Raw genomic sequence first — 22,548 nt, forward strand, 5'->3', positions numbered from 1 at the left:
GTGTTTGGCTTGGTATTCTGAATCTGAAAAGCTGAGACTGGAAGCTGAACACTCAGACTAAATCATGACCGTAATGCTCTACTTCAGAGTTCTGTGAATCTTGACCTCAACAGAACAGTCATTGTGATTTGTCCCATGTTGGCTGCTGATCACCACGGTCTACCACACCTTTCCACCAAGCCTTGGGACGAAACAACAAGGTTTAAAAACATCAACTGTTTTGGGACTGAACAGAAACTGTTTCCTGTGCAAAGCTTGAGGTGAATATAAAAAGAATAGGGGATTCTCCCAGTTTCAGCACAGAGCAGACATTTCTACATAAAGCTATGTTGGACAAAAGGGGTAACAACACCAGCATATAATGAGGGTTAGGTGCAATTTAAAATAGGTGCAAGCATATGATATGAAAATACAAATCCTCCACAGATCTAGTAATTACTTAGCGTTGCTGTAAAGCAAAATGCTTTGGAATTTATCCAGTATATGTGTGTGCATATGAATATAAATCTATATTTATATTTTATGAATATGTATGTCAACGTTTTCTGTTGTGAAATACAATATCTGTTCCAATTTGTTCTCATTTTGATTTAACATTTGGGCTTGTTTCTAATTAAACTGTTGTTTCTGTACAATGTGCTTGACATTGGGTGATCTGGATTTCTTTTAGTGGAAAAAAAGACAAACAAATCAGTTGGGTTTGTTGGTTTTTGTGGTGAATCAAATGACAGTATTCTAACTAGGCCTAGGCCTCTTAAATACAGGACCAAAATGTTATCTTTTACCAGACACACTTTTAGTACATAATTGAACAATAATGATTCTTTAGTCATTGATCTACAGCTACATAAATAGACAAGGAGAGAGGTTTTAAAAAGACATTTATTTTTGAGGTAAAATATTAAAATACAGTTTAAAATCATGTTTCAAGTTTTTACACAGTGATCTGGGTAACAACATGAGTGACTGCGTCACAGATTTCATGTCCATTAAAAAGAGAATTATTTCATTATGTTGACAGTAGTCCATAAATATGTAGCATTTGTATGGTTTAGTGTGAGTGAATTAAAAGAAACATTCATGCACTATTGTTGCACGCAGCATTAATGTGATATGGATGAGACAACTGATAATTTCTCTCTCTTTATACATTTTCACTGATCATCTGCGTCATCGAAGGCCACCCCAGTTGCTGCACGCTTTCTGAAAAAGGATGAAAGGAGGGACACAGGGTTTTCAGCAAGTGTGCACACAGACACATGCCAGTGTACTAAACAAGACGTAGGTTCGGTGAGCTGTGCGGTACCTCTTCGTTCCTGGGTTGATGATAGAATCTCCCGGGAGACGCTTCTTCACTGTTACAGATGGGCCATTTTGTTGTTGCCTCCTTGGCTCAAATTCTGAAAGAGCATGTCCTTAGAACACATATACAACAAAACATATCAATGTCAAAAGAGAGTTCTGATCACACATCACCTGTATTCCGTCTTTGCTGACTCTTCCCAGGACTCAGTGACGCCGGGCCAACTGGACAGAAACACAGCAGAGAACTCAGCTTAGTAACAGGTTGTCGTACATGCAAGGTAAGTGATGAGATTGCAAAACTGTCTCAAATCCCTATACCTGCACTGTCTAATTGAGTCAGGCTGTCTGCCATTCTAAAGAGTAGCTCTCTCAGCTCCTCTGTGGTCTCTGGCTCTCTCAGTCTGGAGAGAACCACATTCAGGTCCCCTGGACTGCTCCCCACATGGAGTGTTGCACTGGTGTCCTGCACCGCTACAGATGCACTCCCACTCCTACACGCTGATCTACAGTAAGAGAACACAGGGGTGGGGGGGAGAACAAGGAATTAAGTGAGTGTCAAAATGAATGACATGGGTATAAATGGGAAAAGAGAATGGATTTCATCCCAATTCATTTAAGTATCTCAAAGAGTGCACAACAAGGTTATAGTTGAATTATAGCTGCACATGGGAAAGCTTACTTGATTTTTAAAATATAATCCCCGGTTGACTTTAAGGCAAACTTCTGTCTCTGAAAATAAAACAGGCCAATTTGTTACCAAATAAAGTAAGCAATGCATTATTGTATATGACTTCTAGGAATTGAAATCCATGGCATTACACATCACGTTTTTAATCACGAACAGGTGTGGTGCAATGAGAGAACTTTATACTAATTAATTATTAATTATTAGAACTTACAAACTGGTTCAATGTCTCCTCAGTGAAACCTGTGCTCCACACATCAGAGGCATTTGTCAAGCTGTGGCAGAAAAACACAAAATATTAATTATGTTAATGCAGGAATTCTTCCTAACCACTAGAGGTCGCTTATGTTGTTTTGTCCTGTTCAAGTTCCTGTGTTGTGGTTTTGCTGTACAACGCATCGGTTGTAACGCGTTGTACAACAATACTCTATGTTAGAAACACTGATTGTAGTTTGAGTATGAGAAGCACTCTGCATGTTGACACTGCGGTTTCTTCTTTTGATGTAAATCAGAGAGCTGATAACATTCCGCTGACATGAACTCATCTCTGTTGAAGTGGATCAACCAAACTCACCCAATATTGAATATTCCAGAAATGTTACGCGTGTAACATACGAACTGGACCTGTTTATCTAGAAAGGTGCAGTAGGACGTTTCCTTATCCATATTATTGTTTGTGCAGGTGATTTCTGACGACGCAGATTTCAATCGCTGAATCTATTGCCTCCTCAGAGAGGAACACAGAACTATCCAATCAAAGACCAGTGAGGTTAAAGATACAGTCAGTGGGAAAAAAACTGACTGTATCTTTAACAAAAATGCAAACAACAAACAAACAAACAAAAACAACAACAAGAGTGGCCAAAGCAGATTTGTTTACCAAACTATTTATATTGGCATTCACTGTAATGAAAAACATTTCTGGGAGAACATTTTTGCAACGTTGCGATGCTGAATGAGGTCCCATGTTAGTGACGTACACAGATTGCGGAAGTGAGCGAGTGTGCTAATCTGACAGCTGTTTCTGGCTGCTTCGCGTGTACGTTTAGGACTTTCTCCCCTCAATTGATGTATTTCATTTGTTTATTATTTATCAGCTTATCGTATTAGTATGGAATGTGCTTTATATTGATGTTGAAATGCGATAGCTTGTTCTGAGGAGCTACATATCCGTAAAGCTAATTTAGCTAGCGAGTTGAGCAGTAACGTGTAAATGTTGCTGTTGTTGTTGTTGTTGTTGTTGTTGTTGTTGTTGTTGTTGTTGTTGCTGCTGCTTCCAAAACAATCCTACTGCTACCTGCTAAATTACTGATTATATGATTCATTATTTATTGACTATATTTCTTATTGATGTCTATTTATTGACTATGTGTGCAGTAATTATTGCGTTATGTAAAAATACTCAATGATGGACTGCGGTCCACAGCACAATTCTTTGCATACCTATTGATATTGATATTGATTTGATTTCAGTCTTGATACAGTGTCGTGGCACAGTATGCAGAATATCTGGCGATGGCTTGGAAGTCAAGGACTCGCAGTCTACAGGTGTTCGACACGGAGTTGAGTGCTGACACCGTGGAGTGGTGCCCGATCCCACAATGGTACAACATACTGGCCTGTGGGACATACCAACTTCAGAAAGGTCCAAATGCGGTGAGTTCATGGACAAGACCGTACGATCCAAACTAACTTATCTCACTGTAGGCCTATAGGGTGTTCACACATATCATTATGCTTGCTTTTCTTTTTATGTCCAATACACACAGAATTTTGCATGAGTTGCGCTTTGAGTTGCATTTCATGTACGAAAGGCGCTATATAAATAAAGCTTTACTTACTTACTTACCGTACTTACATGAGAAAAACAATGGTCTAAACTCCATGGTTCTATCATGTATGGTTCAAAAGTTATCAAGGTTTAGGCCTACCTCTTTACATATACATGTGAATTACTGGAATTTAGGTATCAGAATGTTATCGTCATACAAGCAACATATAACATATTCAGGCTGTGTTATTCAGTTTTGTAAGGCGACATGATCTACTATGAGGCAGTGAAAATACTCCATCCTGTGCATTTGACATTGTGGCGGGTGGTGCACATTTTCTCCATTCATGTGTAATTCTAAGGTTCCGGAGGAGGCTGCAACTCGGATCGGCCGAATGTATCTGTTTCAGTTTCGACAAGAAGGGCCTATGTGTCCACCCCTAAAAGAGCTGCAGCGGATTGACACCCCAGCAATATTGGATTTAAAATGGTAAGAGGCACAACAGCCACAAGTTACAACTTGGGGTTCAGATTGTTCATCCGATGGCTTGGTTGATTCCTGAGCCGTTTCCTTTTTGGCCGAATATTGTCTGGTCATTTTCAGGTGTCATGTGCCAGTGTCAGAGAAGCCGCTGTTGGGCATGGCGACGGCCAGTGGGGAGCTACAACTGCACAAACTCACAGACAGTCCGGTGAGAGATATACAGAAGCTGTCTCATTGTAGCTCTCACACGCAGGCACTGCTCAATATACTGTATGAAACACTCTCTGGTTGTGATTCCCACCATCTTGAAGACTATTTGGCCCCTGCTCTTATGGATCTGTCTCTCCAGTAGGAAGGAAGCTGTGGCCTGAAGCCTCTGACCAGTTTGGAGTTGGGACCTGATAGGTTGGCTCTGTCATGTGACTGGTCTACGGGGCGGGGTGACAGGTGAGGGATGTCTTCATTTGGATTGACTGTTAGATCGGAGATTAGCGAAAGCTACAGCTAGCCCTAACCCTAACCCTAACTATTGGTGTCTTGGTTATATTGTCTGTTTGTGGACAACATTCTACCCATCTATCTGTCAAATGACGAGGAGAACCAGAGTAGAATTGAATAAGTTAGACACCGAACCTTTGATTGATGCGATCATCTGAGGAGCTCACCGTGTGTCGTCGTCTGTGTCTACAGTAGTGACGTGCGCGTGGTGTCCAGCGACTCTGCAGGCTGTGTCAACGTCCTGTCTCTGGGGGAAGCCAGTCTGACAGCCGTCTCACAGTGGAAGGCACATGACTTTGAGGCGTGGATCTCAGCGTTTTCTTATTGGGATACTCAGCTTGTCTATTCCGGTAACACTCCCAAAAAAACAAGTCTTAATATAGACTGCTTATTCCCCCTCCTCTCAAGACACTCACTGTGTCGCACACATCTTATTTTCTGTCCGTGTCTTCTCGCCTTGATGTTTGTCTGTTTTATGATTTGTGTTCACTTGACCTCTCAGGGCTATCATGCATGTTGATCAGAGGGATCCTCACATTTGAGTCTTGTGACCATTTGCGTCTTTGTCATCCTCCATGGCGAGCTGGCGTCCTCATGTTTACTGTCTGCATGCTTGCAGATTCTTTTCCACATTACCAACGTGTGTGTGTCTGTGTTGTCATGTGAACGGGATGTACCAGGCGGTGACGACTGCAAACTTAAGGGCTGGGATCTGAGGATGGGTTCCTCTTCCCCCACTTTCACCAGCAAGAGGTGAGAGATGCCAATATAGACACACTTAGTGGGCAAAGTAAGTAGGTGCTCCAGAAATATGTCTTAAAGGAACATATTTTGTTTGTTTTCTCTTTCTAAGGCATTCAATGGGAGTGTGCAGCATACACAGTAGCCCACATCGGGAGCACATCCTCGCCACAGGCAGGTAAAAGACTTTCTGAAATTAATGATATCTATTGTATAAATGATAGCTTATATCGTAATGTTAACTTTGTGTTCATCAAACATCCCTCTACATTGACTTTGTCTCAAACCACGAGGTCCTAAGACGAACAAGAAAACGTTCTGTGTGAACTCTCTCCTCTAGTTACGATGAGCAAGTGTTGTTGTGGGACGGCAGGAGCATGCGCCAGCCTCTCAGCGAGAGTGCTCTGGGTGGTGGAGTATGGAGACTGAAGTGGCATCCTACCAATGAGCACCTGCTGTTGGCAGCCTGCATGCATAATGACTTCCACATTCTGCACTGTCAGCAAGCCCTAGGTGAGTCTGAGGGAGATATCTTCATGGACACTCAGTCCTGTTGCTACATCTGTCTGATTTATCTTTCTAACATAGAACCAGTCTGTTTAATGTTGTTCCTCACCATAAGCGCTGTCGGAGCAAGTCATGTCAAAACTACTACTTATATTGCTATTTTCATATCCACCTCTAGAGGGCAGTGGAGGAGCATGCCCTGTCCTGGCTTCCTACATCCTACACAACTCCCTGGCCTATGGAGCTGACTGGTCGCGTGTGTCTCTGGATGGGCCTCCACCCGGATCCCCTGTGGAGACAGCAGAGCCAATTGAGTGCCACACAGGGAGTGGAGGACACTTAAGGATCCAGTATGAATCTCCCACGGCCAGCTTCGACACCTCGTTGGAGGACGACACGGGACGATACATCCCTGAGATATGTCCCCCAGCTGCAGCAGCTCCACCTCCCAACCCTGCAGCGGACAGTCCCTCCATGTCCTGCCTACTGGCTAGCTGCTCCTTCTACGACCACATGATGCACGTGTGGCGCTGGGACTGGACGCCTGAGGAGGCCAGCGTAGCAGAGGACCTGGGAGGGAAAGGGGCGATGGGAAAGGGAGATGGCTGGACGCCTGAGGAGGCCAGCGTAGCAGAGGACCTGGGAGGGAAAGGGGTGATGGGAAAGGGAGATGGTGGACAGGCAGCAGCATCAGCAAAGACGGTACAGTAGAGGTTTGGAGATGTATAAGACCTGTTTGATGAAGCCCATGATTTCTCATCCCTTAAAGCAATGTATTGAGACAACTTGTGGACTCTACTAGCCTCACTTGTTTGAATGTTCAAACAGAAAACAACCAGCAATTCTTACATATCTGAAACAAAAGGCTTTATAGTAATTTGTGAATGTGATGTTGCTAAATGCTCCTTTCTTTAAACATAATGGCAACCCTGTCTGTACTGTCTACATGCTGCAGCCATTTGGCCTACCCGTATAGTGAACCTTCCTTGTGTAAATGACATTTCACATCTCCAGATATCTAAAATCCTCATTGTCTCAGATACTATATTCTGTTTCTCAATGTTCTGTTGAATGGTAGATAGTCTATGCTATGGGTCAAGCAACATATCCAATCTTGCTTGTGTGTCTATAAAGATCATGGACTCATCAATATTGTGTTGAAAAATATTTTCAGAAGAATATTATAAACTCCACATTGTTCTTGTCTTGCTAGACCCCTTCACTTTTTCCACATTCTGTTGTGTTATACGCTCAATTTAAAATGGATTAAATTAAATTAATTAGCCATCAATCCACATACAATACCCCAGAATGGTAAAGCAAAAACAAGTTTTAAGAAATGTCAGTAAATGTATAAAATTGAAATACAGAAATACCTCATGTACATGTAGTAAGTATTCAGAACCTTTGCTACACTCTTAAAATTGGCTAAAACAAAAAATGTCATCAACAAATCACTTAGTTGAATTGAGTTCATCTTATTGCAGGGATAATAGTTCATAATATTACTTAATAATATGATGTTTTAATATAAACATAATATTAATATCTTAGTTTTTGCATAGGAATCAATTACACACTGTGTAGGCTAGATTAGGATGTTACTAGCAACTCAGCAAATTTCATAATTTTTAACTTTTTAATTAAATTGAGTCTATAGCACAACGAAATGTGGAAAAAGTGAAGGGGTCTGAATACTTTCCGAAGGCACTGTATGCATCATAGTTTGAGCAATAAATCCCTGTCGTTGATAGAAAATAAGTCTGGATCTCCTTACTTCTCCAACATTGCTACAATGTGAATATACTGAGTTAGCTACTGCACAACTACATAAGTCTGTGGTAATGTGTGATCTGTGGGAAATAGTAAAACATTACAATCAGTTTCTGTATTTTATTGGAATTCCACAACAACAGTACTTACGCTGCATAAAGCAGCATTACAATATACCAGTCCCACAACTCATGATTATCCCAGCCATCTCACTAGATGATGGGCAGCTCCTGATGTTGACCCCAACAGTAACACAAAGTCAATGGTCCGTCACTGTTACAGTTCCAGGTAGATGAGATCGGAGGGTCCGCTTAACGCACATAGTTCTTGGGGTAGAGCTGGAACAACTTTCCTTCCTGTTTGGGTTCAAATCCATATTTCTCCAGCTGTTCCTTATCAAAAGTGCCGTCTTCAAAGTCTTTCTTAATCTGTGGGGCGACAGCCTCGGAGAACAGACCCCCAGGGGTGAGAACGGGCTCTGTGGCCTCCGGGGTACGGTAAGATACGTAGGCTTTGAGTTTGAATCCCTGCATGTTAGGCACCACAAACTGGGGAATCATTGCTTGTACTGGAATAAATTTCCTACTGGAAGTCAACATCCCTGTTGGCCTTGCCCCTCGGCCTCTGTAGTTAGTCCTGCAGCCACGCTTGCTGGTGAATTCAGCCATGCGATCGGCTCCTCTCACAAGGCCCCTTGCAAGCGCTGACAACACTCCCATTGCATCGAAGAGTTGAACAAACCTGCATGAAATAAACAAAATGGGTGATTTAGAAACCAGTTGGCAGTTGGGTAACAAAAGACAACTTTGCTGGATTGGACTACCTTCACTTCAAGTTATTGTGACTGTGTGTGGGGTAATTGGGTCTAGTGGATAGTGAGTTGGACTGGTGATCAGAAGGTTGTGAGTTCAAAATCCCGCTTGAAACACCACCTCGTGTGCCCTTGAGTAAGGCACTTAGCCCTCAGTTACTCCAGGGGGAATGTCCCTGTAATCTGTTGTTTTGGATTAAAAGCATGGCTGAATGGCACATTCTACATTCTCAAATTTCACAACTAGCTATAGGCTTACACATTCCTTTCCTTCATGTGTAATGTTGTGAAATAGCTTCACTGTTGAAAGCAAATAGCTTGCCACCAAAGCTTCATATCCTCCTGATTCTAAACCAATGAGCTTATTGGTAACATGTAGCCTACTCATTCATCTTTATCTAACATCACACCCTATATATTAGGACAAGTTAGGATACGTCAGAAGCAGTGTACATATGAGTTAGTAAAACGTATTTCGTCATTTACTGTCTTTAAAGTATATTAGGAAGAAATATCTCCTGCATATCTGGACATTACACATCTTTGACAGTTCTCTCAACATGCAGACATTGTGCCATGCTAACTAGCTAACTAGCTAGCAAAACATCCACGGGCCGACAGACAATCTCAGTCAACACATGACTGCAATATTATCGATTAAGATGATGAACATTAAGTACGAATCATGAAAATCACGAGATGACAACGAATGAACTTATTCTCTTCACCGATAACATGAGAAAACCCAACCACTCACCTTGACAACAGCTAACAGGGACCCGGCAGCTGCAGAACAACGGGACTTCCGAGTAAAACCGTCGGTGATTGGTCTAAGGGAGTCAGTGGCAGCCAATCGGAGTCGCAGATACTGGTGGTGACTTCAGCGATTGACGGAGACAAGCATGTGTACACAAAACTTTGACAGAGGGTGTCCGGACTGACTGGGTTAGTACGAGCCAGTAAGTATGGAATTATATGTGTTCATCTGACAGTAAAAGTTAAACCTGCATAACAATTCATTAATAACGCGATTGATAATTGATCCACCCCCAAAGAGCGCATTGGGCACTGGCTTGTGTTTCCAGGCAGGTCTGTATGGTAGTGGGACACCCAGCAGTATTATTCAGAGCACTGGGGGGCATTGTTGTCTGACTCACATGACACTGACAGCTATTACATTTCGCCTACCAGCACCCGTTTGAGCTCTATCTTGATTCATTGCAATACAGTTTATTTCTAAAGTCATTTTAACATTTTAAAAACATATTGTGATATTCACTGGTCCACTTGTAGACACAAGACAAGACAAGAGTGAACTCTCCAGCCTGTGTATAGTAATATGTTACATGAGATTGTTTACTAACCGGGCGGGGGGGAAAAGTCCAACACAGTCAGGATGATAAACAGCCACAACTAACCTCCTTGTGCATGCATTTGTCTAACGAACTGATTAGTTCTATTTTGACTCAGATAAACTAGTCGACTTTGGCCTGTCTCCATAACAATCGCACCCTGTTTGAACGGGCTTGTGCGTCCAAGACTACAACTCTCTCCTGGTGTGTGTGTGTGGGCGAGTTCATTTCAGTATGCAGAGTGCAGAGGGTGTTAGGTTACAGTCTGTCTACTTTGAATCTGTGACCCCAATTTCTCTCTGTTGTCAGGTGAAGTTTTGCCTCAAGTTGTTTGTGTTTTGTCCCTAAATAGTGTATCTCTTTCCATTATCAGAATAACTGTGTGGAATTCGTTTGTTTCTGTCATGTTCTCTGTACTGTCACTGTTACATAAACCACAGTCTCCTGCATAATGTAATAATATCTAGAAATTCTGCTTTTTGGTTTTGATGAACACATTCTGCACCTGTCTTTGCTAGGGATGGATGAGGATGTGGACAGCTGCAGCATATACCCGGTATGGTCCTTCCCATACAAGGATTTACATATTCAATCATCTGTCTATTCTGTGTTCTGAGTCCTCAATTATAGTTACCGTAAATACTTATTCCTACAGTATAATGGCCACTAACTATGTTTTCACATTCACCTCTCAAAATACTGTTCTATCTAGTTCTCTTTTCCATTCACTCAGTGTGTTTTATGTCCTTGTTGTTCTAGAGCCTGGTGCCGGCGATTGGCAATGAGATCAAGGCGAGAATGCAACAGTTACTGGAGGACAGAACAGAAGCTACTCTGGTATCCAAACACCCTTCTCCCTGGCATTGCCTGTGTGAACAGTGCTACTGTGCTTCTTTTGAGCTCGCCATACTAGCGGTCTCCATAGCTACAACTAGGGATGTCCCGATCCGATATTGATATCGCATATCGCTGCGATATCGGTCCTGAATGCTGGATCGCAGATCGCACAGGAAAAAAAATAGGCAGCGATCTGGGGCTCGCGATCCGGCGTGTAGCTCTGTGTGTAATGAGTCTGACAATGTCATGATGCCAGCTGGTGAAATCATAAACCATTTGCTTAAGTAATTTTTCGGTTATTTACATATTCTGAAACTACAGATTGTAAGCTTTCAAATGATGCGTCATACATTGAAATCGGAAAAAAAAAAATCAAGACGACATGAGTATTTGAATGTTGGTGCATTCAGAATGCGACAGGAGAAAAGTGACTCTGATCAAACAACAACAACAAACGCTGCTAACGGCTAACAGTGGAACATCGCTAGGAACGTATAACTGCGTTTTTATATCATCACAACATACTGAGAGAACATGGACACGGTAAAAACACATACCTACACAGTGGCGCTGGCAGGATTCGATTTCATAGTACGCACAGAAACGTAAAAAACATTGCAGAAATAGCGCAGACTAGCCTACAATATAGGGATGTAGCAAGCTACATGGTGGCCAACAGAGGTATCGACAGACACTCCCACATTTTCCCACCTGTTTCAAGCAACGATTATTTAGATCACCTCTCAAAAGAAGAAAAACTAAGATATGTGAACAAACTACACATTTTGGACACTTGCGATCCATATAGAGCACCCGCCACAGTATTTCAATCACTAAAAACAGCGAAGTCGCTGCCAGAGCTGCAGTTCGGTGATGTTTACATATCTTGTGGAGAATCATTCCCCTCACACTGCCGCCAGTACTGTACTCTGATGCGCACCTTCCCACTGACATTCCCAGCGCCGTCGGCAAACAACAAACGAACGGGTTGAGTGATTGGCTGAACGCAGTGGCGGGCGGTGCATTTCACACCTAGGCCTTCAGTGATGTCCGACACAGTCCTACCTGAATTATTCTACCTCTTAATACCATCATTATGACGCCATGGCTCTAGAAACTAGACAGAAGCACAGTATAACCGGGCGTTGCATCACCTTAACATAATCAGACAAGTACAACAGAGTTATTTCCGAAGCATTTTTAATCAATAAATCCGCATTTACAATGAAGAGTGTGATCTTTAAGATCGCTTCGCTTGGATACTGTCAAAACTTTTAAATAAAAGGCACTTTTATCGTCAAGAAACGTGACAAAACAATTCAACAAGTCTCCTTGAGTACTTTTACTGCACAGCTGATTCACGTGCGCCACCCACGTAATCTCCACATCTCTTGCAACCTGCAACAGACGCATCAAACATTTATTTTATAAGCCTATATTTGTCATTTTAATTACCTATATATTAATTCGTTAATATTGAAACGAAAATAAAATGAATTTTAATTACCTATATATTAATTCGTTAATATTGAAACGAAAATAAAATGAAATAACGAAATAAAATGACAAAAATATATACAAATAAAATAAAAAATAAAATGCTTTGTACTCACCAAAACAACTTCATTTGAAAACAAAATCCATCCTCCTTTCTTTCCTCAGGAATACTTCAATTACTCTGTTGTAGAGTTTATCTGTACGCTTCAGCTCCATCAATAAGTGCTTTTCAATTGACATGGAAGCTAATGCTGAAAGCCGAGTCTGTCCAGTAGCATTTCTGGCATACGTTTTAATTCGCTTTAAGGCCGAGAATGACCGCTCGACCGAAGCAGTGGACACAGGGATGGTCACTGCCACACATGCCAAACTGTAAAGCTGCCCCATGGTCTCACTCAGATTTTTCTGCTTAAGGAAATGAAGGAGATCAGTCGGACTTTTCCCTTCATTGCACCGTTGCTTGTAAGTGCCCAGCCGTGCTTTGGTGTCTCGTTGCTCCCTTGGATAGACAACTCAAGTTTGCAAAACCAGTGTGGCTCCAAACACCAGATCGATCTGTTGCAAATAGCAGGCATTGCCAGCAGTACAATTTGCAGTGCCTTTCGGAGCCTGTGAGCCAGGGGTACCGCTCGTAGTTAGCGATCTGAAAGTGCCGGACAAACCCTTTTCCCCGCTGAGATAGGCTCGCTAGCGTCGGGGTTGGCCGTTCTCTGATAATGTCTATCTTTTCCTGGAAAGTTCTTCTAGAAAATGGCGTTGTTTTAAGATCTGCCACCACATCTGCCTCTTCTCCCCCTTCAGCCATTGTAGCTGATTGTAGACGGTATAAAGATACGCAAATTACCTTGCTACGCATCTCAATAGTGCGTATCCAATCAAAAGACGTGCTGGGTGCTGACATCAGATTGAGCCTTACAGCAGGCGCCGTTGTTGATTTTGCTCGCCTACTCTAAATCTACGTAGGTTTCCATTAGGTACGCCACAGGTGTTCTCGTCCAACGTTAAGTTACAGGTCGCATTCGCGGCACCGTTTGCTGTGCAGGCGGGCAGATTTGGGAGCCCCCTAGCAACACATTTTGATTGGATAAAAGCTCTAACATAAAGGCCAGCCCTCCAAATCTCAATTGGAGACTGGAAGCAGCGCAACCAAGAGGAAAGCTATGAAATGAAGAGAATAGACTATGGGGAATCATTAATACATATTTGTGGGGAAAATATATTAAAATAAAATGTATATTCTGATGATGTTTAGGCCAGCAGAGAAGGCCTTGCTGGCCCTGACGGCACACCACTGGCTGAACGCAACATGAAAGACTTTATTAGGGGGTGTTCACACTTGACTTATTTGTTAAGAAAAAAGCGTGGCCTTCAGCGCCTTTTTACATACAACCCTATGGGAAAAGGGAAAAAAATGCCGCTTTTTAAAAAGCGAGAGAAAAGCGCAGCTGCCTTTTAACTTTTCAGAAAGGCGCTGTGTGTCGTCAAGCGCCTTTCTGACACCTGATACTGGTGTTTCATAACGTGGTTCCAGTGTTAGCAGCATTCGGCAGAAATCTTCATTTTCCACAACACTGTTGCAAATATACCCAGTTCAACACAACACAAAATACATATAATTATTAAGCACGTTTATTACAGAAATTCCGGCGTACAGGATTCCGGCTGCCGGCGCCACTGTACCTACACATAACTAGATGAACACACAGTCCTTGCTTTTGAACACGTCCTAAAACGAGAGTACGTATTTAGTGATCGTTAAACTGTTGTATATTATATCGACTGGGTATTTTAAAACTTTTAAAAAACGAAAACCATAAGCCCCGCGGTGGCGCAGCGGTCTAAGCATCAGTCTCTGGTGAAAGCTGCCCACTGGGGACTGGGATCGAAACCCGGTCTCGCCAGACCCGGATATGGCCGGGGCCCACGGGGAGCAGCATATTGGACGGCCGCTCCCGAGGGTGGTATAGGCTATTTCCGGATAAGGATCCGTCGCGCAACACCGCCCCCGTCTGGTGCCGGAATAACAGTGTTGGGCTCGAGGGGCTGGTAGCTAGTCTATCGGCTCTCTCATCTGGGCTGCCGGCCACGGGGTAGGCGTGCGGCCGATCCTACGCAATAGGCGACAGGGGACACTAGGTTGGGTATAATTGGATACTAAATTGGGTGAAAAAGGGATAATAAAAAAAATAAAAATAAAGATATTGTTGTCACCCCTTCGACTCTGCAAAAAGGGTCCTATAATTGATTTGCCATTTGTAAGAGAAGATAAATAGAATAAAAACCTGAAGGCACTAAAACTAGAAATCAGACAGTAACTCTTTTTTTTCTACAATGCTGAATGCTGCTGTTTAAATTGTTTTAACCAGTTGGTCACTGTGTACTGCAGAGTACTGTTTCTGTTGCTTGAATAAAGGCTGGCAGTCTTTAATAGCCAACTGTTGTTGTGGACTATATACTGGGGAAGTATTTGTTATTATTCAGGAGTAAAACAATAAATACAAATATCGGATTGATATCGGTATCGCAGATACATGAAGCCCAGGTATCGGTATTGGTAGTGAAAAAATGGGATCGGGACATCCCTAGCTACAACCATTGAGTCGGTATTGATGTGGGTTGTTCTAGTCATGAAATGATAAGACAGACCAAGTATATGTTTGTTCTCCTCTCAGTGGACGGGTGTGCTCATCGGCGCAGCAGTAGCAGTCTCTCTCATCGGCATTGCAGTGTTTTTCATCTACAGAAGATACAAACTGGCCAGTCAGTATTGCCTGCATTCCCTCATGCTGTATATTATTCCCTCATATATTATATATACCTTATATGATTATATTGACTGTTGGTTAACTGTATGAGAAAGGATTTGGATTTAAAACATCATTTTGCATTACTGATGTACTTTCTTTTAATATCCAATATGCTATACATCTCGGTCGCACATCCCATATCCTTGTGTATACGTGTGTCTTTTTAGAGGAGCAGGCTGGTCCACAGTATCGCTTCAGGAAGAGAGACAAGGTGCTGTTCTATGGCCGAAAGATCATGAGAAAGGTCAGTCCCTCACTATGTTTATTTATTTATTTCTATGTTGTATTTTGTTGTATTTAAATGTATTATTATTGAATTGTATTGTATTATAATGTGTTATTATTGAATTGTATTGTATTATAATGTGTTATCATTGAATTGTATTGTATTATACTGTACTGTAATGTATTGATTTTGTGTGGACCCCACTAATAGTAGCCATTGGTTAATGGCTAATGGGGATCCAAATAAACAAACAAACAAACAAACTATGTTCTGTGGTCATCTTGTCTGGTGACTTGTCTTGTACAATACCATACCTGCTGAAATGACTGAAAAAAGCAACTCTCTTTTTTCATCTGTCACAGGTGCAGACCTTGTCCTCTACCGGCACCCCTACCTCTAACTCTGTGTCTCGCCAGCGAATCAGGAAGAGAACTAAAGTCCTGTCTATAGCGCGCAGGTGAGTCATGACGACACGGCATATGAACGATCTGCCTGTGTTGAACACCACGCACTAACGCTCCGAACGCCCTGTGTCCCAGGATCCTGCGCATCCGGAAGGAACCTCCCACCCTGCAGCCCAAGGAGCCTCCTCCCAACCTGCTGGAGGCTGACCTGACAGAGTTTGACGTGCAGAACTCTAACTTGCCCTCTGAGGTGCTTTACATGCTGAAGAACGTCAGGTGAGGTAACACACACACACACACACACACACACACACACACACACACACACACACACACACACACACACACACACACACACAGGAAGAGGACCCCAGGAAGAGTATTGGGATCCTAATACATCAAATCAAATCACACACACACACACACAATTGGAGTTATAATGTATCTCATCATGGTGTCCTTGCTATGTCCAGGGTGCTGGGGCACTTTGAGAAGCCTCTGTTCCTGGAGCTGTGCCGTCACATGGTGTTTGTGCAGCTGCACGAGGGGGAACCACTCTTCCATCCAGGGGACACAGACGACAGCATCTATGTGGTGCAAGATGGCCGTCTAGAGCTCTGCATCCATGAGAGTGTAAGAACATGTCTACATTTCTTTACCATTAGCAGACGCTTTTATCCAAAGCCACTTACAATTACAGATTACAGGGACAGTCCTTACTCAAGGGCACACTAGTGGTGGTGTTCCCAGGTGGGATTTGAACTCCTGACCTTCTAATCACCAGTCCAACTCACTATATCCACTAAGCCACCACAAACTAATTTACATACATACATGTATTATTAGGAAAATGATTCCCGAAGTGTTGTGTATGTATATATACAGTATATCGTTGTCAGTAATACACAGGAAGATAACGAGAGGACGTCTTTTGTGTCTTTCGTCCTACTGTAGGACGGCACAGAGGCTGTGGTGAAGGAGGTGCTACCGGGAGACAGCGTCCACAGCCTGCTCAGCATCCTGGATGTCATCACGGTAGGTTAAACCTTTTATCTCGGTTCAGAATGAGCCGTTTTTTTTTCGTAATGTCTTTCCATCCTACGCTGAGGATAATTATCTAGGTATTATTTTCCTCCTCTGCCCGTCCTGGGCGCCCCAGGGTTACCCAGCCCCCTACAAGACCGTCTCTGCTAGGGCTGCCTCCCCCTCCACCATACTGCGTCTCCCAGCAGCTGCATTTCTGTCGGTCTTTGAGAAATACCCAGAGACCCTTGTCCGTGTTATACAGGTACATTATATTCAAAGACAGACTTTTACGTTACAAGGTCAAGTACAATTTTTCTTTCTCCATACACCACCAAGGTTTGATGATGCCCCAGGCATGTGAATTAGGGATATATAAAATAAACACAGCCAGACCTCTGATACAGAATCACTGAGCATTTTGTATTTTCAGGCACACAGTCTGGCTACAGTTTGTTCTTGGTTACAGTTTGTTAATTCCTCTGTTTTTGTCCTTCCTGGTACTGTAGATCATTATGGTGCGCCTGCAGAGGGTGACCTTCCTAGCCCTTCACAACTACCTGGGCCTCACCACTGAGCTCTTCAATCCAGTACTGTACTCCCACACTATACACCTCACTCCCAGAAAATACTAGAAACACAGGTTAACATGGTATACATGACTGGAAGTCTAGACCTGATGGTTTGGTGTGTGTGTGTGTGTGTCTGTGTGTGTGTGTGTCTGTGTGTGTCTGTGTGTGTGTGTGTGTGTGTATGTGCGTGTGTGTGTGTGTGTGTGTGTGTCTGTGTGTTTCAGGAGAGCCAGGCATTCCCGCTGGTGTCCGTGGCCAGTGCGATTGGTGAGGTCAGTCCAGGCAGGGGTCTTCGTAGACAGCAGTCTCAGGAGCCCAGCGACACAGGTCAGAGATAACAGGATGGCAGTCTTAATGGTTAAAACAAGCCCTGCAACTAGTTAGTGGTTTTGGCTTCATAATGTCAGACCGGAAGGATATTGCAAGAGCATATGCCATTGTGGATTGTCATGTCATGCAAATATTACTCAAGACTGATAAATGTGCTGGTTGTTGCTTTGTGTGTCATGACGAACGGGGCGTTTGTTGCAAGAAAAATGACCTCATTCTGTTGTTTTTGGTTAAGTTGCTTCAGGGAGCGGGAAGTTCAATCCCGCAGAGAGCCCCACCACAAGAGTTAGGAAGTCCCGCTCCCAGTCCACGCCTATGGCTGTGTCAGGTACTGTGTACACATACTGTAACATTTTACATTGAATGTGCCCTAGATAAAGTGTTTAGAAATGATTTAATACTGCTTAAACTATTGATTATTTGTTTATAAATTCTACATAAACCATTAACAAACAGTTAGAGTATAACTCATTAGTTGTTCAATAGCCTAAGTAGCCGCTCACTAACGGGCTATTGAACAATATAATGAATGAGTTATAACTGTTTGTTAATAGTTTATAAAACGAGTTATACATAATGTATAAACCCTTTATAAAGGTCACCTTAATGTAAAGCGCAGCCACATATACAGTAGCTACACTGTCCACATCACACATAGATTGGGCCACATGGCAGAGGCCTGTGTTTAACTCCTGTTCCGTGTGCCTAAACTCTCGGTGTGTTCTCTAACAGCCGCGACGTCTGCTCACCTCAACTTGGCCTTTGAGCGAGCCCGAATCGCAGAAGAAGAAGAAGAAGCAAACGCGTCAACGACCCTGACACCCCCGACACCCCCAAGTCCTGCTTTTAAGGTGAGCGATGCAATCTGTATCGGACAACTCTCTCTTAAGTCCCAATGCCTTGTTTCTGTGATGAAGATGACGTGATGGAAAAAGCAACTGGGGCAGTCCCACTCCTCCATCCATCCTCTCTCTCCACCCCTCTCTCTCTCTCTGTCCACCCCTCAGTCCATTCTGAAGAAGAGCGTGACCATGCAGCACGCCCCCTCTGCTGTGTACCACTATACCGAGGCCGGAGGAGGGCAGTCTGGCCACGTCCACCACACCAAGGTCAACGTCATCTTCCAGGCTGCCAAGAAGGACCTCGTGCGCCTCATGCAACTGCAGGTACCGACCCGGGTTCCCTTCCCCTTTTTCCCTCTCTGGTTCTCTCTGCCTAGAGCCTGGAGCACCGCAGAGCCCCGGGTCTGACTGTGTGACCCCTGACGCCCCCTCTCCCTCCCCCCCCTCTCCCTCCCCCCCCTCTGTGTTTCTCTCTGCCAGGATGCCAGTCTGTTGGAGGGCAGGGTGAACCTGCGCCAGGTCAAAGCCGGCTGTGTGGTGGCGAGCCAAGGGGACCAGGTCAGCCTGCATGCCCCCCCCCCCCCCCCCCGCGCTCTCTCCCCCTGTAGCCCCCAAGGCAAACGGCTCTCTAGAGAACATCTGCCACGTCTTTCTCGTACACTGACGGAAACGGGCCTTCGGCGTGTCTTTGCATGTACATCATCCTCCGCACAGCTATGTAGATCACATCCGTTCTCGTCCTCTGTGTCCTCCTCTGTGCCATTCCGCCAGGACGTGAGCATGCAGTTTGTGATCTCGGGGGCGCTCCACGTGTACCAGAGGATGATCGACCGCGGGGAGGACAGCCTGCTGTTCCTGACCCACCCCGGGGAGCTGGTGGGCCACCTGGCCGTGCTCACCGGGGAGCCCCTCATCTTCAGCGTGCGGGCGCAAAGGGACTGCAGCTTCCTGTCCATCTCCAAAGCCCACTTCTACGAGTATGGGCTTCCGCTAACGCCCCCCCCCCCCCCCCCCCCGCCTTTCATCCACGTGCTCATGACATGATATGCACATACGCCAACACACACACACCAACTTCTTCTGTTTCTCATGTATTCTCTTGTTTGTCAAAGAGCGTCTTTTCAACAGTGTCTATTCGTTGTAGACGTTTGTTCCAGCCTTACGCGTTTTGGAGCGTTTTTGTTTTGGATCTCTCTGAGTCTGTGTGTGTGTGTGTGTGTGTGTGTGTGTGTGTGTGTGTGTGTGTCTGTGTCTGTGTCTGTGTCTGTGTCTGTGTCTGTGTCTGTGTCTGTGTCTGTGTCTGTGTCTGTGTCTGTGTCTGTGTCTGTGTGTGTGTGTGTGTGTGTGTGTGTGTGTGTCCATGTCCATGCAGGATCATGCGAGAGGAGCCCAGGGTGGTGCTGAGCGTGGCTCACACAGTGGTGAAGAGGGTGTCTTCCTTCGTCAGACAGATAGACTTTGCTCTGGACTGGATGGCTGTTGAGGCCGGACGTGCTGTGTACAGGTACCTGCTGAACAGCCTCCTCAGTCCTCACTCATACATCTGCCTCTTATCTGTATCTTCCGTTCTGGTGTTCATCCTCTCTCTTTCTCTCTCTCTCTCGCTCTCTCTTTCTTTCTCCGTCTGTCTCTTTCTCTCTGTCTCTCTCTCTCTCTCTCCCTCTCTCTCTCCCCCCCTCTCCCCCTCTCCCGCCCAGACAGGGGGAAAAGTCTGACAGCACCTTCATCGTCCTTAGCGGCCGATTGCGTTCGGTTATTGCAAAGGACGATGGGAAGAAGGAGCTGACTGGAGAGTACGGTCGCGGTGACCTCATTGGGGTGGTGAGTGTCTAAAACAATCCATATTCGATATACTGCACTTAAAGGTCCGGAATGTAATATTCAAGCTGTCTAAAAGCTTCCTAATGGTTGTAATGGCAACATTGGTTGTGTGTTTAATCGGTAGCAATCAGGGAATGAGATCCTTTGAAATAAATATTTCATTTAGAGAACACTGTTTTGATCCGGCTTTCTAAAAAAAGCTGTACAGTGTCCTACCCTACACTCGCTTTGCATATAAACATGCCATTACTGCCAGGTCTGTCCTCTGTGAGTGGATTCAGGGATTTGAGCTTTTCAGTCTATGGTGGCTACCTCTTCAAATCGTGTGTGCATGCATTAACGCTAATGCCAGCTAACAAACAGCTAATGCCCAACACTGCAAGTCTGATTCGTGAGGGTTATAACACTATTAGGGAGGGATGTTGTTGTAAGTAAATTCTAATTCAATTTCCCTGCGGTTTCCAGAGATGGCAGGTCTCCAACAAACGGAGTATTGAGTATTGTATTTCACTTTCCATTCAAAAGGCTACAAACAAAATACAGTACACTACAGCGGAATGTATTCTTTCACTTGCCAATAGTTGACTAAAAAAGACTGAGCGAATCCTCTCTCCTCCTCTTCAGGTGGAAGCCCTCACCCATCTGAACCGAGCCACCACGGTGCACGCCGTCAGAGACTCTGAGTTAGCCAAGCTGCCCGAGGGGGCCCTCAGCTCCATCAAGAGGAAGTACCCCCAGGTAGTCACCCGGCTCATCCATCTGCTGGGTCAGAAGATCCTGGGGAACATGCAGCAGGTTAACGGACCCTTGGCAGGTGGGTGTCCCGTTTAAAAATGTGCGTGTCTTATCGTATGTGTTCTTGTATTCATTCGTTCTTATTCACCCATGGTGGACTATTCAAGCGTACGTCTTCCTCCGTCAGCTCGTGGTATGGCCCTCCACACCCCGACCAGTAAGTGGGACACAGGTAACCCAGCCTCCAACCTGTCCACGGTGGCCATCCTGCCCGTGTCAGAGGAGGTGCCTCTCACCGCCTTCACCCTGGAGCTGCAGCACGCCCTCAGTGCCATCGGTAGGGACACAAACTGCCCCTCCAACTCCTGACAGAAATATTTCTTAAATTTGAACCATTTACCAGATGCTTTTATCCAAAGCGACTTACAATTAGAGATTACTGTACAGGGACAGTCTCCCTGGAGTAACTTAGGGCTAAGTGCCCTGGTGGGATTGTTCCCAGGTGGGATTTGAACTCATGACATTCTGATCACCAGTCCAACTCACTAGCCACTATACCACCACTACCCGTCAGGCCTTCTACCATCCATCCCACCCACAGGTACATGACAACCCTCCCCAGACAGTAACCATATAATATACTAATCCAGTATGAATGAACCAGAAACGCTCAACATCCAGCACATCCTGATAGAGGTGGGCCTAACGGTTCTGTCTTCCTCTCTACCAATCTCCACTATCAGGACTCCCCATCCCCCTGCCAGTTTCTCTACAGTACATTAACAAAAAACAAAAAACAAAAAAAAGCGTTATGCCTGCCAATGGCCCCTGGCCCGTGCGGAGATGACTTTTCTTGCGATGACTGATGGATAGATGATCCACTTACATAGACAAACAGATTTCTAGCTTTGGATAAAGGCGTCTGCTAAATGCCAAAAATGCAAATGTGAAAATGTAAGGAACAGTGATTCTTGTTGATGAATACATTACATGATACATGCATAACCACAATCACTATTCCCATCACTCCCCCGATTCACAGATTCAACCAGCATATGTATATATATATATATACTTGTTATGAACTTTTATGTTTATGGCTGTCGCTCTTCCAGGGCCCACCTTGCTTTTGACCAGTGACAGCATCAAGAAGCTACTGGGCGCAGCCGCACTTGACAGGTAGGGATGACATCATCGTCTTCAGGTCTCATCTTTCTCTCCATCCGCTGTTCACTCTTTCCATGCTCACGTGTTCCTTTTTCCTACTTAAGAATATTAGTTTCAAGTTCAAGTCAACCGTTAAGGAAAGCATTGCCAAAGTGCAGCAATTCAATGGGAAAGTGTGTCCAAACTTTTGACTGGTATTGTACACACACACACACATATGGTCTCTCCTCCCTCCCCCCCTCCCCTCCCCACCTCAGTGTGCATGAGTACCGTCTGTCCAGCTGGCTGGGGCAGCAGGAAGACATCCACCGCATCGTGCTCTACCAGTCCGACAGCACCCTCACCCCCTGGACCCAGCGT

General features: G+C 44.4%; 4 protein-coding genes across 4 annotated transcripts in view; 2 read left to right on the forward strand and 2 right to left on the reverse strand.

The window, feature by feature from the left end:
• Positions 1–931: 931 nt before the first annotated feature.
• paxx (PAXX non-homologous end joining factor) lies at positions 932–2,698 on the reverse strand. The gene is made up of 7 exons (XM_080532218.1): positions 2,565–2,698; positions 2,205–2,265; positions 1,985–2,034; positions 1,624–1,808; positions 1,477–1,527; positions 1,307–1,400; positions 932–1,203 (listed from the first exon to the last, which is right to left on the reverse strand). Exons 1-7 carry the CDS (start codon positions 2,654–2,656, stop codon positions 1,155–1,157), a joined length of 582 nt encoding a protein of 193 aa, XP_080388344.1. The 5' UTR covers positions 2,657–2,698; the 3' UTR covers positions 932–1,154.
• Positions 2,699–3,001: 303 nt separating this feature from the next.
• On the forward strand, positions 3,002–6,702 carry dph7 (diphthamide biosynthesis 7; the record flags this gene model as incomplete). Its single annotated transcript, XM_080531514.1, has 10 exons — positions 3,002–3,029; positions 3,464–3,646; positions 4,124–4,251; positions 4,366–4,453; positions 4,598–4,692; positions 4,936–5,093; positions 5,424–5,496; positions 5,597–5,662; positions 5,825–5,997; positions 6,170–6,702. Exons 2-10 carry the CDS (start codon positions 3,506–3,508, stop codon positions 6,700–6,702), a joined length of 1,455 nt encoding a protein of 484 aa, XP_080387640.1. The 5' UTR covers positions 3,002–3,029; positions 3,464–3,505.
• A 1,190-nt stretch (positions 6,703–7,892) lies between these two features.
• mrpl41 (mitochondrial ribosomal protein L41) lies at positions 7,893–9,449 on the reverse strand. Its single transcript, XM_080530477.1, has 2 exons — positions 9,333–9,449; positions 7,893–8,505 (listed from the first exon to the last, which is right to left on the reverse strand). Exon 2 carries the CDS (start codon positions 8,481–8,483, stop codon positions 8,076–8,078), a length of 408 nt encoding a protein of 135 aa, XP_080386603.1. The 5' UTR covers positions 8,484–8,505; positions 9,333–9,449; the 3' UTR covers positions 7,893–8,075.
• A 17-nt stretch (positions 9,450–9,466) lies between these two features.
• The window catches only part of pnpla7b (patatin-like phospholipase domain containing 7b), a 19,603-nt gene continuing 6,521 nt past the window's right edge, over positions 9,467–22,548 (forward strand). Inside the window, exons 1-23 of the mRNA XM_080530476.1 lie at positions 9,467–9,534; positions 10,446–10,483; positions 10,687–10,764; positions 14,934–15,021; positions 15,236–15,312; positions 15,657–15,751; positions 15,834–15,974; positions 16,172–16,331; positions 16,653–16,733; positions 16,858–16,986; positions 17,231–17,311; positions 17,518–17,620; positions 17,859–17,951; positions 18,356–18,474; positions 18,631–18,789; positions 18,946–19,023; positions 19,237–19,442; positions 19,838–19,969; positions 20,163–20,286; positions 20,911–21,100; positions 21,209–21,358; positions 22,137–22,200; positions 22,446–22,548. The exon at positions 22,446–22,548 is cut by the window's right edge and continues 66 nt beyond it. Of these exons, the coding sequence (XP_080386602.1) occupies positions 10,448–10,483; positions 10,687–10,764; positions 14,934–15,021; positions 15,236–15,312; positions 15,657–15,751; positions 15,834–15,974; positions 16,172–16,331; positions 16,653–16,733; positions 16,858–16,986; positions 17,231–17,311; positions 17,518–17,620; positions 17,859–17,951; positions 18,356–18,474; positions 18,631–18,789; positions 18,946–19,023; positions 19,237–19,442; positions 19,838–19,969; positions 20,163–20,286; positions 20,911–21,100; positions 21,209–21,358; positions 22,137–22,200; positions 22,446–22,548 (2,487 nt within the window). The 5' untranslated portion in view covers positions 9,467–9,534; positions 10,446–10,447. The remainder of the gene's footprint in view (positions 9,535–10,445; positions 10,484–10,686; positions 10,765–14,933; positions 15,022–15,235; positions 15,313–15,656; positions 15,752–15,833; positions 15,975–16,171; positions 16,332–16,652; positions 16,734–16,857; positions 16,987–17,230; positions 17,312–17,517; positions 17,621–17,858; positions 17,952–18,355; positions 18,475–18,630; positions 18,790–18,945; positions 19,024–19,236; positions 19,443–19,837; positions 19,970–20,162; positions 20,287–20,910; positions 21,101–21,208; positions 21,359–22,136; positions 22,201–22,445) is intronic.

The sequence above is a fragment of the Nansenia antarctica genome (assembly GCF_963989245.1).
Source record: "Nansenia antarctica genome assembly, chromosome: 5".
Taxonomy (NCBI): Eukaryota; Metazoa; Chordata; class Actinopteri; order Argentiniformes; family Microstomatidae; genus Nansenia; species Nansenia antarctica.